The 13979-nt window shown below is 26.4% G+C and overlaps 3 protein-coding genes across 3 annotated transcripts; all 3 read left to right on the top strand.

Moving 5' to 3' along the window:
- Positions 1–294: 294 nt before the first annotated feature.
- On the top strand, positions 295–974 carry LOC126555299 (uncharacterized). The gene has a single exon (XM_050210243.1). The coding sequence runs from the start codon at positions 354–356 to the stop codon at positions 972–974; it is 621 nt and encodes a 206-aa protein (XP_050066200.1). The 5' UTR covers positions 295–353.
- Positions 975–6768: 5794 nt separating this feature from the next.
- LOC126555301 (uncharacterized) lies at positions 6769–8128 on the top strand (the record flags this gene model as incomplete). The annotated part of the gene is made up of 4 exons (XM_050210245.1): positions 6769–6907; positions 7206–7266; positions 7506–7957; positions 8028–8128. Coding segments are annotated over exons 1-4 (753 nt in total), but the record flags the coding sequence as incomplete, so codon positions are not given.
- Positions 8129–8688: 560 nt separating this feature from the next.
- Positions 8689–11156, top strand: LOC126555300 (uncharacterized). Its single transcript, XM_050210244.1, has 3 exons — positions 8689–8817; positions 10207–10687; positions 10761–11156. Exons 1-3 carry the CDS (start codon positions 8689–8691, stop codon positions 11051–11053), a joined length of 903 nt encoding a protein of 300 aa, XP_050066201.1. The 3' UTR covers positions 11054–11156.
- The last annotated feature ends 2823 nt before the right edge of the window (positions 11157–13979 follow it).

Genomic DNA, 13979 nt, shown 5'->3' with positions numbered 1-13979 from the left:
AGAAGTTTGAGTTATAAAAAAAAAATATGTTGTTTATGTATGCATGGTGGACGGTGGTTAGTGTATGTAACCACCACTAAAACTTAAATAACTTTGTAAGTAAATTCAATTTTACTAAAATTGTGGTACATATATCATTTATTGACCCATTTCTATAAGTTTTTTACAAAATTTCGAACTTTTTTTTTTAAAAAGTTTCTGTGCATTTAGGTAGTGAATATTTAGTTTTGACCCGTGCTTCATTATTTTCGTAAGTATACATTATTTTGGAAGAAAACGTAGGCGGTATTCATCCAATAATATACGCACTATTACCAAATAAAAAAGGTGAAACTTATCGCAAATTATTTACAATGTTGATCGATCTAAATCCTAGATTATTACCAGATTCAATTTCTATTGATTTTGAAATTGCTGCAATTAGTGCAATTAAAGAAGCGTTTCCTCAAGTAAACGTACATGGATGTTATTATCATTTAACCAAAAATTTTCGGAAAAAAATGGGAGACATAGGAATGATATCAAATTATGACAATGATGCTAATTTTTCTGTGATGGTAAAAATGATAATTTCATTAGCATTTGTACCAATTGAACATATGGACGTGGCAACAGATTTGCTTGCTGTTGATTTATCTGACGACATTTTTCCGTTACTTGAATGGTTCGAAGAATACTTTATAGGAAGAAAAAATCGAAGAAAAGTAGGTCGTCGATCACCACAATTTCCTCCAGAAATATTGAATTTATATCAAAGGGTGTTAACAAACCAAAACCGCACAAATAATCACGCTGAAGCTGCTAATAGGCGTTTAAATATTCAAATGGGGGTTACTAATCCAACAATATGGTCATTTATAAATTGCCTTAAAAAAATCCAAACAGGAAGAGACGTTTTTTATGAACAATTAGTTACTGGTGGAAGTCCACCAAAAAAAAAAAAAAATACATTGACAATGATAAAAGAATTTTAAAATTAATGTCTAATTATAATAAAAATAGAATTTTATTATTTTTAAGAGGCATTGCAAACAATGTTTCATTAGGGTAACTATTTTTAATGTAATAATTTTTTAATTAACTATTTAAATTTTACTATATATTTATATTTATATTTTAACTATATTATCTTATAATAATGTTTTAAGTAAAATTTTATAATTAACTATTCACTATGTTTTAATTTTTTACTATATATTTATATTTTTACTTAATCTTGTAATAATTTTTTAGGTACAATTTTGATACAAATTATATTAAGTTAGTTGGCGCCAAAACGGCTAGACACTTCAAAAATAATTTATCAAAAAAATTAAAAATTTCAGTTGTCTATAAATAGCTCAAAAAAACTCAAAATATTTTGAAAATTAAATCATGTAAAGAAAATACTAATCTAAATAACTAGTACAATTTTCAAGTATCTACGACTTATACTTTTTGAATAATAACAAATATTTAAAATCGTTTGAGGATAAATCGTTATCGTTACGCGATTTCGTTAAAATTTAAAATTCAAACGCACTTAAAATTTTTCCTATAATGATGCTTCGAGTTTTCTCTATAGATACTTGAAGGTAAACTTATGGAAAACTTAGTGTTGTATTTTTAATCCTTAGTTATAAACACAAAAAATTTTATGATTTTTCAACTTTAAAATTACTTGCAAATTTTCGCGTTTTCGACAGATTTCGTAAAAATTTGAACTATAAACGCTTATAAAAAAAATTCTGACTAACGATTTTCAATTTTTGTTAGCTACAATAAGAAAAACTCATAAGGAACCTTTTGTTAAGTTTTCAAGATTTTTTGGTCATCCAAATTTTTTTTACCGACACTTCAAAAAAAAATTTGCATAAAAATCGAAAATTTCAGTGGTCTATAAATAACTCAAAAAAAAGTCAAAATTTTTTGAAAATTTAACTGTATATAGATAACACTAACATAAACATTTGGTGAAAATTTCAAGTATTTACAGTGATAAGTTTTTGAATTACAACCATATAAAAAAATCGATTTAGTCGAAAACTGGTTTTGCGTAAAAATTCCCGTTTTTCCGTCATTTTTTTTTTGTTTTTCTCGATTTTTTTGAAAACTGTTGAAAATGTTTACTTTTTACCTGTATAATGCACCAAATATCTCCAAATCATTCACTTTTCCATCGGAAACCACCCCCGAAGTTTGAAATTGAAGCATTATTTTGACTAGTTATGCTATACACAGACACAAAAACAAAAAAAAAACATACATCATTGTAAAATCAATACACTCATCACTCCGTTCAGAATCTAAAACGTAACTTCATACATTTTATGTATGCCTTCAAATTTAAGAATATTTATACCTATATTATATATTTAGGTAAATTTTTGGGATCAATAAAGTATATTTTAAACTATTATATTTAAATTTGTTTTCAATTTTCTATTGAGGAATGGAAGCAAATACAACCTGAAGAAGTAAAATACAATATAACTGACCCCAGTTGGCCTTTAAGGAGTGCCAGATCTTATTACGTCCTCCCCAAAGGTTGCTGGACACCAATAATGGCAGAGCATTTTTGGATCCATACTATTTTGCCTTGTTGCATTTCGTTTCATAGAGCTTCTGTAATAGATAATGGCAATTTTTATATAAAATTAATTGTAAAATGTAAAATATGTGATTCAAATTTTGAAGGAATAATATCTCAAAAGCCAGCAAGCAACTTCAGGTAATTTTTTTATTTAAAATCTGATAAATTATAACTGTATTATTTAAGAAAATATAGTATCTATGTTCTATTTTTTTTCCGAATTTACAGAGTACTAATGGACTGTATATATATTGGTAACTATGAAAAATTACACAACAAATTAAAAAAAAAGACGAATGATTGGACTTGTTAAGAATATTGCTCTAAAGAATATAAATGATGGCAAAGCCAATGAAACATTTAGAGAAATGGAAAGTGTACGACTTATGAAAACTGGTTAGTTTATTCTATATAATAAATTCTAATAAATAACTAATAAATAAACTTATAAATAATACTAATAACTATTAGGTATAATAAACATCATCTATATTTATATAACAATACATATATGGGAACACAGGAAAAGTGTATAAATGCAATCTTCCCAAACACTTTTTACTATTATAGTGTCTAGCTCATTACATATCTGGGTAATGATATAGTTTGTTTAAATGTACAGGTGATCCTGAACCAGCAATAATACCATCAGGAAATGTCTCTACATACATTAAAGTGGCGTTATTTATCTAATAAAAATAGACACAAAGATGTATTAACTTCACTAGCAATTATGAAAACAGAAAATGAATTTAAGGACATATTGCATGATATGGGATTTGACCCTTTTTTTCTTCACTTCCATTCTCCAGTACAGATCCACGTATATAGAAGCTACTGTAAAAATTCCTCATATCCAAAAATTATTATTGACGCTACTGGTTCAGTAGTAAACATTTTTCAAAATTTAGGCATTCATAAAACTAAAACTATGTACCTATATGAAGCTTTGGTGTATGATGAAACAAAAAAACAAAGTTTCCCAGTTTCAAATATGATAAGCGAACGACATAACACACTTACTATATTTAATTGGTTGGCAAAATGGGTAAGAAATGACGATCCTCTTCCCAAAGAAGCAGTATACGACCAATCTATGGCATTGCTATCAGCAATAGTTCAAGCGTTCACTCAATATTCCTCTCTACATCAATACTTGTTGGTTTGTGCTGAATTAATATTAGGAAAACAATCTTCTGGCTCACATTGGCTACCAAATTGTTTTGTTCGGATAGATATAGATCATTTTATGAAATTAGTTAGTAGATGGATTCCATTGAAGACCATACCTAGACGAATTAAAGAAGTAATACTGCGTACTATAGGTTTAATAATAAATACCCAATCACTACCAGAAATGTATTCAATAATCTTATCTTTATTTATTGTTTTTTCAAATTGAACAGACGGGACTAATATAAACACAGGTCTAAACACACCTTGTGAACGTCATAAAAATAATTTAATACAAATGACATCCTCTGGATTTGTAGACATAGAACAACAATACCCTAACATAATGGCTAATATTGAATCGGAGGATCATTCTTGAGATTTTTTAGAGGAAGAATATACATCACAAGTGGATGGTCTCAATAACAAAAAAAAATCCTTTTCAAAAATGTGCTGAGGATATTTTTAAAAAAAGCCAAGAAAAAATAAAAGAGGGTTTTAGTATAAATGCGATGTATCTACCATCGTTAATATCGTTAATTATCCAGGCCGGGAGTTTAAAATTTATCCAGGCCACCCACCAATTTTTTTTTCTCGCTACGCTCGAATTTGGTTTTTCTATTTACCTATGTAATATATAAATATCACAGTGTTATATTCTAATAAATGTATAAAGTAGATTTAAAATTATAGGCGTACTTAGACAATGTGGAACCAAATGCAAGTAACCAAATTAAGTATAAATGTCACTATCATTAAATGATAAGAAGATGATAACATAGCAATTGGATAAATTAATATGAGTATTATCTAATGTCATCCAATTATAACAAAACAATGGAATAACAATAAACAAATTAAAATTAATACTACAATAATTAAAAGATGAAGAAATAGCGATTGATCAAATTAAAATAAATACCAAGATCATTATATTATAAGAAAACAATTATACAACAATCAAATTTAAAACTAAATACCAAAATAACTCAATAAACACGCGGGTCACAAAAGCGACCTGACCTCACCAGATAACTTAATGTAGTGGGAAAAGTGTATAAAAACCATAACACTCACACAGCATCCTGGCAGTGTACAAGAGCGTAGTAGTAGTGCATCCCAATACTGAAGATACCAGGAGGATTGGACAAGATCGATTTTCACAAACAAATTCCATATATATTTTCGAGAAACTTCTTAACGTTACTTTGGTTCACCATTCTCTGAGTACAAACCTATATTGGTATATTTTCTTTATTGTTTAAAACCTAAATTGTTTACATAATCATTTACACTGCCAAACATCCAATAATATTCATCCTAAATCCTATATCCAAATTTTAGTCTTTATTCAACTTCTTCCTATTTATGTCAAGCATCTATCAATATAAATTATAACTCGAGTCCAATATTCCATAGTTTGTGTAAAGAGTAATAAGATTGTAATTAATAATGTTCATCAACTCATGACACCGAGATATCTATACAATCCAAAATAATACAACTATCCATAAACTAGGTAAGTGGAATTTCAATCTATATAGTTTTACATCGATATAATAACATATCGTAGCAAAATAAAGTAATGTAGACAAGGCATCCAATTACCATCATTTAATAATTTATTACCCATATGACCTATTTATTTTACCAATCACCAATTTACTATCACCCCCCTATACCGTGCCGATATTTTACTTATTTTATTTTGCAACACCTACATGTTTCAAAATTATTAAATAAGTACATCTAATTTTATTACTACTTTCAGTATTATAAAAATATTTCAATCACTATTTTGTTATTTCTTTAAACTTCTGTCTTCTAACAGTTCTAACGCATATTATATTAATAATACAATGGTGAACATTAACTTGTTAAAGTTAATTTTTTTTTAACTTTTATCTTAACTAGTTAGTTATTTATGTTTTTAACTTATTAACTTATTCAGTTAAATTTTGTATTGTTTTAACTTAGCTTCTAATAGTTAATTATCATTATTGTATTTGTACAGTTAAGTTAATTTTAATTTTTTATGCATAGATGTAGCTTATAAGTTTCTAGTAACAATGTAGTATGTAGGACGTAGGTACTAAATAATAATTGTATGTTTAATGTTTACACAGGGCTAAGCGTCTTGAAAAATGTTAGTACAAATCAAAATACTAGTGCAATTTATGACTTAACTTACTAGGTAGCCACAGTTAATTATTTTTATTAACTTGCCCATCTTTGATTAATATACCACTAATACCTGGAAGTCTGAAAAATAAAATAGTAGGTATAGTTCAATAGTTGAAACCAACGAAATAGGTATTAATAATTAATAATTATATATTGTTTTAATAGTTTAGGTATAGTAGGACTAGTAGGTATAAGGTAATCAGTAATAAATAAATACATAAATTATAAACAATATAATAAAAATGATTTTTATATTTATAATAATAATTTAGATAATAGCTTAAATTTCTCACCAACTGCATTTATGATAAATATTATTATCTATTTCCATGAGAATTTTATTTTCAATGGTCATTAACATAAAATATTCAAGATGTTCATTGGTCATTGAATTTCTCAGCCTGTTTTTTAAATACTCCAATGTTGAGAATGACCTTTCACAAGCAACTTGAGTAACAGGGAGAGTTAAAATGTATTAATATGCTATAGTTAGTGTCAAATAAGCATTTGCAAATAAATTATATTTAATTAAAACTTTATAACAACATATTACACAGTTTTATATGTTCTAGCGCCTAACTATATGCACTAACGCCGCTGTGTGAGTGCTAGTACTTCTCGGTCCCGGTGAATAAAGTATCCGTGAGTCGCATTCGTATCATATGTTTGTAAAATTGTATCATATTTATTGTGAGTTCGAATGAACCAAAATATCTTATAATATTTATTATTTATGAATGTAAAAAAAAATTGTAATAAAAGGAAATAATTAATAAGAAAAAACCGACTTATTACAAACGAAAATAAAAAATATGTTGATATACCACACTGAAAGCCTAATGTATAATTATAACAACAACGCGGCAGAATCGTATAATTCTATTTTAACAAAATTTGTTGGTGGTAAGCGAATTAACTTTTCAAAAAAAGGATCTTATGAGTTAAGGTGTAATGTTGCTGTTACGGTTTACAATTCTGGTATGAGCCGTTTATCATTATTTAATAAACATATTACAACAAAGAGTCCGGGTTTATTTACAAAACGATATGTTAAAAAACACGAGTCATCACTATGCCAAAAAAGACGACGTCTTCTCTTTTGTCAGCCTGATAGTTCGATCAAAAATTAAAGCATCTGCAGGACCTGATCAAAACTACGGTGCTGTTTTAGAGGAAATTGATCCATTAGAAAATATCACTGATGCTGAATACACTAATTTACAGACCAAATTTTTAGAAAAATTTTAATTATCAATAAGTGAAGTACAATCATTAGAAAAACGAACTAAACGGCAACATCAATGTGAAGAATGGCACTTAGAAAGAAAAAACGGTTCGTATAATATATTATTTTATAGCAGTAAATAATAGTATAGACAATAGAATCATATTATTTTATCTCCAATGAATATTTATATTTACCTTACCTAACAAAATATTTATTTCACATTAAAGTCATGACAGAATTTTAAACAGTTAAAAATTAATTTTTTTTAAAACAAATGTAATCATTTGAAGTATGAATATTTTTTAGTTTATGAAAATCAATATTTATATTGCCTTTTAATTTTTACAGTTTAACTGCATCACTATTTGGTCGAATTTGTAAATTGCGGAAAACTACATCACGAGATAAAGTAGTTAGTTATATGTTATTTGGAACATTCAAAGGGAATGCATCAACTCGTCATGGTATAGAAAATGAGAACATAGCAAAAGAACAGTTGGAAAAAGTGATCAAAAAAGAAATTCTTCCGGCAGGGTTAATAATAGATACGAACCAACCCTTTTTAGCTGTATCGCCGGATGGATTAGTTGAGTTAGATGCATTAGTGGAAATAAAATGTCCAGCAAGCGCTAAAAATTTTACCCCAGAAGATGCAATACAAAATAAAAAAATTAAAAGTTGTGTCATCAAAAATGGAAATCTTTTTCTAAACAGAAATGATAATTATTATTATCAAGTACAGGGCCAACTCCATGTAACTAACAGGATGTACTGTTATTTTTGCATATGGACACCAAAAGGTAGTTGTATATTTATTAGTACAATAATTTATTAATATTTTTATAATATTGTAATTTAACTATTAATTAGGTATTTTAATCGAAAAAATTCAGAGAGACGATCATTTTTGGAAAACCAACATGGAAGTCCTATTAAAAACATTTTTTATGGATTATCTTTTAAAAGAGTTAATAAAACAAGAATTAAAATAATATTAAAAAACGTTTATTTATTGTTTAATATTCATCGTAAATTTGTTTAATAATTGATGATTAATAATTAATTGATGATTAATTTATTTATTATAGTAGTACATTATACATTAAACATTTATGTAACATAGAATATTATTTAATTTTTAATATTTTAATACTCTGATTGTTTTGTTATCAAAGCTTTTGAAAGTATGACCAATGAGCGAAAAATATCTTGCTAAACACTAGGTGAAATAAGACATGGCGCTACGGGGGTTCTGCTGGTAGCTGTTTGTCGCAAAAACCGGTTTTATATAATATTTTGTGGTTCCTCGTTATCATTCCTTTGGGTTTCGACTGTTTCGAGGATTCCATATCTCACATACACTAACGTTCATTTACTTTACACACATAGACACGCAACTAGACAAGGCTACAAAGAATTGCCTATACACAACTCCTTAGAAATGGTCATGCTGCAGTCCCCTTAAATTTGAATTATTACATACTACATATTTTTTACTTATTAAGTATAAAAATCTACTTTTCAATATAAAATGGACAAGTTTTCAGAAAATTATGAAACATATATGAATTCTAAGCCCGATATCTCAAAGGTGTCCGAATTAGAATTCTATAAAGAAGGGTATTCAATTATGTTGAAAGCATATGAAGCCAATATGCAAGTAAGTAATATAATTAAATTAATTAATGAATACTATTACAATAATCGTTTGGTTGGCAGTGCCACAAATGCAATATCAAAAGTATCATGTAATGATTGTTCTATGTTTATGTGCAACACCACAGAAACTAAAAATTCTCCAGAAAAATACAAGTTTTACACAAAATCATTGAATAAAAGAGGATTGAAAGAACCATGTATCAATACAGTACTTTTAATATTTAATTGTGAATTAGTGTATAGAAAATATCAAACCCACTTTTTACACAACTCAAATTTTAATATCGTAGATGAAATAAATAATAACATCAAAATCAAATTTCATCAAAATTATATCTTTATTAACATATTTTAATACATAGTTTATTAATTCTAGTTAATGTTTTTTTTACGTACGTTTCCCCAGCCCCCCCCCCACTTTTTTATTATAACAATTTTTGTATGCAATTATTTAGCATGCAATTAGCATGAATTTGCACGACTATTTTTGTAATTTGCACGATTTTAGATTGTGCGTAAAATCTAAAAATATCCATGGGGGGCTGAAGAAATATTTAAACACCTTTATTTGATAAGCTATAATATGAATTATTATAATATTAATAAAAATAGAAAATATTATAATAATATTAGGTATATTAATATATATATTTTTATTGTTATAATATGTTATTGATAATAATTTTATTCATACCGGTAAAATGCAACTTATCAATATTTTCAATCAATTTTTTAATGGTATTTTAATTTTTAGAAAACAATTTTTTTTCTTTTTAATTATATTTATTCTATATTATATTTATATTCAAACTTGGTGGTTGTTTTTCAAATGAAATATTCTGAATACTTTTTAAAAGAAGTATTTTATTTAAATTTATATTATAACAATATAAAAAAAATGTGTATGTTAAGCGTGGATTAAGTGAAACTTCATTCAATAATACAACCGATAGAATATTAGGTTTTATTTAATTGTCGGACTTGTAATGTGAATAACTATGAACATCCGAACTTCAATTTATATTTTAAATTATTTTAATTAGATATAATATAATTGCTGTGTCTCTATTTGTATTATCGGAATACCATTTAATAATAATAAGAAAAAAATCATGATATCATTTTTATTTAGTATCTCCATAGTTGTTCGCATACTCAAAACAAGTCTGATAAACACAGCAAAATAATTATTTAAATAATTATTGAATACATTTTATTTTATTGGTATACTAAAACTAATCAAAGAAACATGTGTGTCTTGATAGACGATAATAGCTTTTTTTTATCGTATTCTTTGTAAAGAAGTTTTTCTTCAAAATATATATTTTTATATCACATACAGTAGGTACCAAAAAATCTTATTCACTTAAATTTCTCTTTATTGCTTTAGGTTGCATATTGTGATAGTAAGAATTACGCAAATATTGTTGATGTTTCACAATCTGATTTCTTTAAATTTATTACTACTATCACGAAAAACGGAGTTACCTCTTCAACATATTCAATAAGAGCAGATTTAATAATAAAATTCTTGGAACCAGAAATTCGACCATTGGAGTACAACACCACTATGGCCGTATGTGATTCTACTGTTGGACTAGTGATTACTAAATTACTAAGCGATTATCCATCCTTAAAAGAATATGAAACATGTTCTTCTAAGATTTGTCAAGAAAGCTCTGAACGGAAATTAATATATTTAACATATCAAATTGATTTCGAAAATAGTATTAGTAATCTACAACAATTTATTAATGATCGCACAGCCAGAATACACGATCGGAACTGCTTTCCACCTTGTTTTGGAAATAAGAATGTAACACTAAATTTATCGCACATGCATTTATTTATTGACGTTTTAATCTGGGAAGGTAATCAGTTGCATACAAACATTAATGACTTTCATGTAATAATACTTACAAATTGTTCAAATTAATTTTTTAGGAGAAAATATTATATCTACTCAAAGGAGCAGTGAGACAGCTAATTTATTAAAAGTTAAGCTCTGTGACATTCCGCTGTTATTGATTCATGGAACAACGAAATATGAACTTCGTGGTGCTGTCTGTTTTCATCGTGGTAAGAGTGGTTTAAGGACTTCAATTGGGCACTATACAGCATATGTAAAAAGAAGTAGTGGTCGTCAATGGGAACTTTTCGATGACATGAAAAAAAAACCTGTTCCAGTTAAGGACACAACAACCATAATGTGTGAATTTTTGGTTTATACAGTTTGACAATTTATTTGTTGTACCTTTTATTATATTTATTATTTTAACTTTTATAATTATTATTTTAGATATTTAACAATAAATAAGAATAAGATTAATATTTTAAAAATGTAATTGCTATGTAAGAATTTTTTTATAAGATCGATACAAAAAAAATATAATACAATAAAATGATGTACAAGTCACTACTCATTATACCTCATTATACTCGCTAACATCATATATTTAATTCAAATTATAATTATAATATTTTACTTATATAATTTTATATTTTATTCTACAGGAATCACGTTTCTTTGGAGTTTTTGAATATGGCAGCTGTTTTGTCACTGAACTTATATTATTATTTTTGTTTAATTATATCACTAATTGAATTAAACAATTTTCCCCTATAGTAGAAATTAATAGCTATTTTTAAAAAAAACTTCCACTGACTTTAGGGTCCTTCATAAATAAGCAATGCGATGGTTTTGGTATCTATTCTTAAATTATAAAATTGTATCATAATATTATATTCAGATTTTCATAAAAATCATAATATATTGTGTTATACTATAGTATTAAACCATATTATGTAAGGGGTGTCATTGATATTAAGCCATTGCAAAGTAAAATGTGTGATGAACATTATGAATAATATGAAATATAAGGGATCAAATATAAATTAACATGACGTTCTATGTTAAAAATTCATTGTTAGATATTTAAACAGAATAAAAAATTTCCGAATTTTCAAATTCAATATAGAAAAGACAAAATGTTAATTTAAATTTAAAATAATATCAACATTTAACATAATTCAAAAAACAACGTAAAACATGTAGCATCATAAATCATGAATTTACACATACAAAAAAAATACACTTTAATTGTATTATATGAAAACGATTTGATACTCTGGGAAAATGCGATTTGTAGGGCGGGAGAGTGACGTGCGAATTCCGGGTCATAGCGTGCAAATTCATGCTAATTACGTGCTAAATATTGGTACAGGAAAAATTTTGAAAATCACATTATTTAAGTTTTGTGGGGGGCTGGGGAAATGTGCAAAAAAGAAAATGCGATTTGTAGGGCGGGAGAGTGACGTGCGAATTCCGGGTCTTAGCGTGCAAATTCATGCTAATTACGTGCTAAATATTGGCACAGGAATTAATTCCGATTTGCCTTTATGTATGTTTGGCGGGGCTGGTGAAATATTTCTTCAGCCCCCCATGGATATTTTTAGATTTTACGCACAATCTAAAATCGTGCAAATTACAAAAATAGTCGTGCAAATTCATGCTAATTGCATGCTAAATAATTGCATAAAAAAATTGTTATAATAAAAAAGTGGGGGGGCTGGGGAAACGTACGTGTTTTTTTTCATCTTTTAGTAAAATTTAATATAATATGTTCTACATTTTTAAAATTGTTACAATTTGCAGACACAGAATTATTTAAATTTTGATCAGTTTTTTCAACCATACATTTATAATTTCCTGTATTTGATACACTTTTTAGTGAAATTATATACTTGCATATAAATCATATAATACATTTTTGATGCACAAATAAGTTCATATTCTACAATAATTTTTTCATAAAAACCAGGCTCATCATGAATTTCTAATTTCTATTAATATTATTATGAGTCACTACAAAATTTTACCATCATTTTAAAGTCCAGGTCTATGGAAAATGTATTTCTAACTTGATGATACAGTTAAACTAAAATTTTCGTTATGCAGTTATGCAAAATATGAGGAATGATTAATGTATTCAAGAAATTAAAAACAATTCTCCAATAACCCCAGATCCAAAACAATAATAAAATTTAAAAGTGGCCCTAATAATATTAATACAAATTAGAAATTCATGAAGTTCCCAGTTTTTAGGAAAAAATTATTTGTGCATCAAAAACGTATTAAATGCTAGTATGTAATTATTTACTAAAAATGTTATTTCTTGAATTTCTTACTTTAATAGAAACTATTTCTAATATTTAACAATAAATAGGCTACAACACCATCATTTACTACAAGGCAGGTACAAGCTGAGGGCAAAGTTGCAACAGTTGCTGATAGACAATCTTTTTTTTTTTACTTAATACATATCATTGCCTCCCCCATTTCTCTAATCTGTATCTGCCTTTACAAAATGTCTAATATCAGTATTTGGCATATTGCTATGTAAAACAATACAATTTAAAATTAAAATACAATATGTTCTTTTACTACTTTATATTAAAATTAATTATACATCATAAAAAATTACTTAGTAGCAATCTAAATATAATAATTAATCATAGATCTTAGATCCCAAAAGACTTTTTTTAAATTATTTATTTGATTTATACTTGAATATTTACTTATTTTATTTTACAATACCTAAATTTCTATTTTTACTAATCAATGCACCAGCAAGCTATAATATTTCAGAATTATCTTTTAGGATTAAAATTTAAATGATTGATGTTGTAACCTTATTTTAATTTAAGTATGGAATGTCATACAAATTACAATACATTTTTTTCATTAACAATTTTTAGTTTTATATACATATAAAATGGTTGGTAATATTTTCCTCTGGAATGTTTGGAATGTTGGTTGGATTCAATTGTTTACACTTCTTTCAAATTTAGTTGATAAGGTATCTAAAAAAATACAATAAAAACCTAATTACTTGAATAATATTTCACTTAAAATATGTAGGTACTAAGTATACAAACCATGTTTTTTATTTTGTCGCATATTGAAATATTAAAATCCAATATAGAAACCATATTTTTTTATTTTTTGTTTCCAGTTGTAAATTGGAATATTGTTTTAATATGTATCAATCAAATCATCTGGTTATTTTTTGTGAATACAGAAAATCTTAGAATATCATTATTAAGAATTTTAGTATGCTATAGATTTTCTAAAATGGCATTGACTATAGAGAAACTATCAAT

This window comes from Aphis gossypii, unplaced genomic scaffold, assembly GCF_020184175.1.
Source record: "Aphis gossypii isolate Hap1 unplaced genomic scaffold, ASM2018417v2 Contig00785, whole genome shotgun sequence".
Taxonomy (NCBI): domain Eukaryota; kingdom Metazoa; phylum Arthropoda; class Insecta; order Hemiptera; family Aphididae; genus Aphis; species Aphis gossypii.
The sequence above is the reverse complement of the archived record's forward strand: the minus strand, read 5'-3'. Positions and strand labels throughout refer to the sequence as shown.

What these genes read in the sequence shown, in the direction of transcription:
- LOC126555300 (XM_050210244.1), top strand. Translation starts at nt 8,689, where the DNA reads ATGGACAAGTTTTCAGAAAATTATGAAACATATATGAATTCTAAGCCC. An exon ending in CATATGAAGCCAATATGCAA is followed by an intron (nt 8,818 to 10,206) that starts GTAAGTAATATA and finishes TTATTGCTTTAG; the next exon opens with GTTGCATATTGTGATAGTAA. An exon ending in TGACGTTTTAATCTGGGAAG is followed by an intron (nt 10,688 to 10,760) that starts GTAATCAGTTGC and finishes TTAATTTTTTAG; the next exon opens with GAGAAAATATTATATCTACT.
- LOC126555299 (XM_050210243.1), top strand. Translation starts at nt 354, where the DNA reads ATGTTGATCGATCTAAATCCTAGATTATTACCAGATTCAATTTCTATT.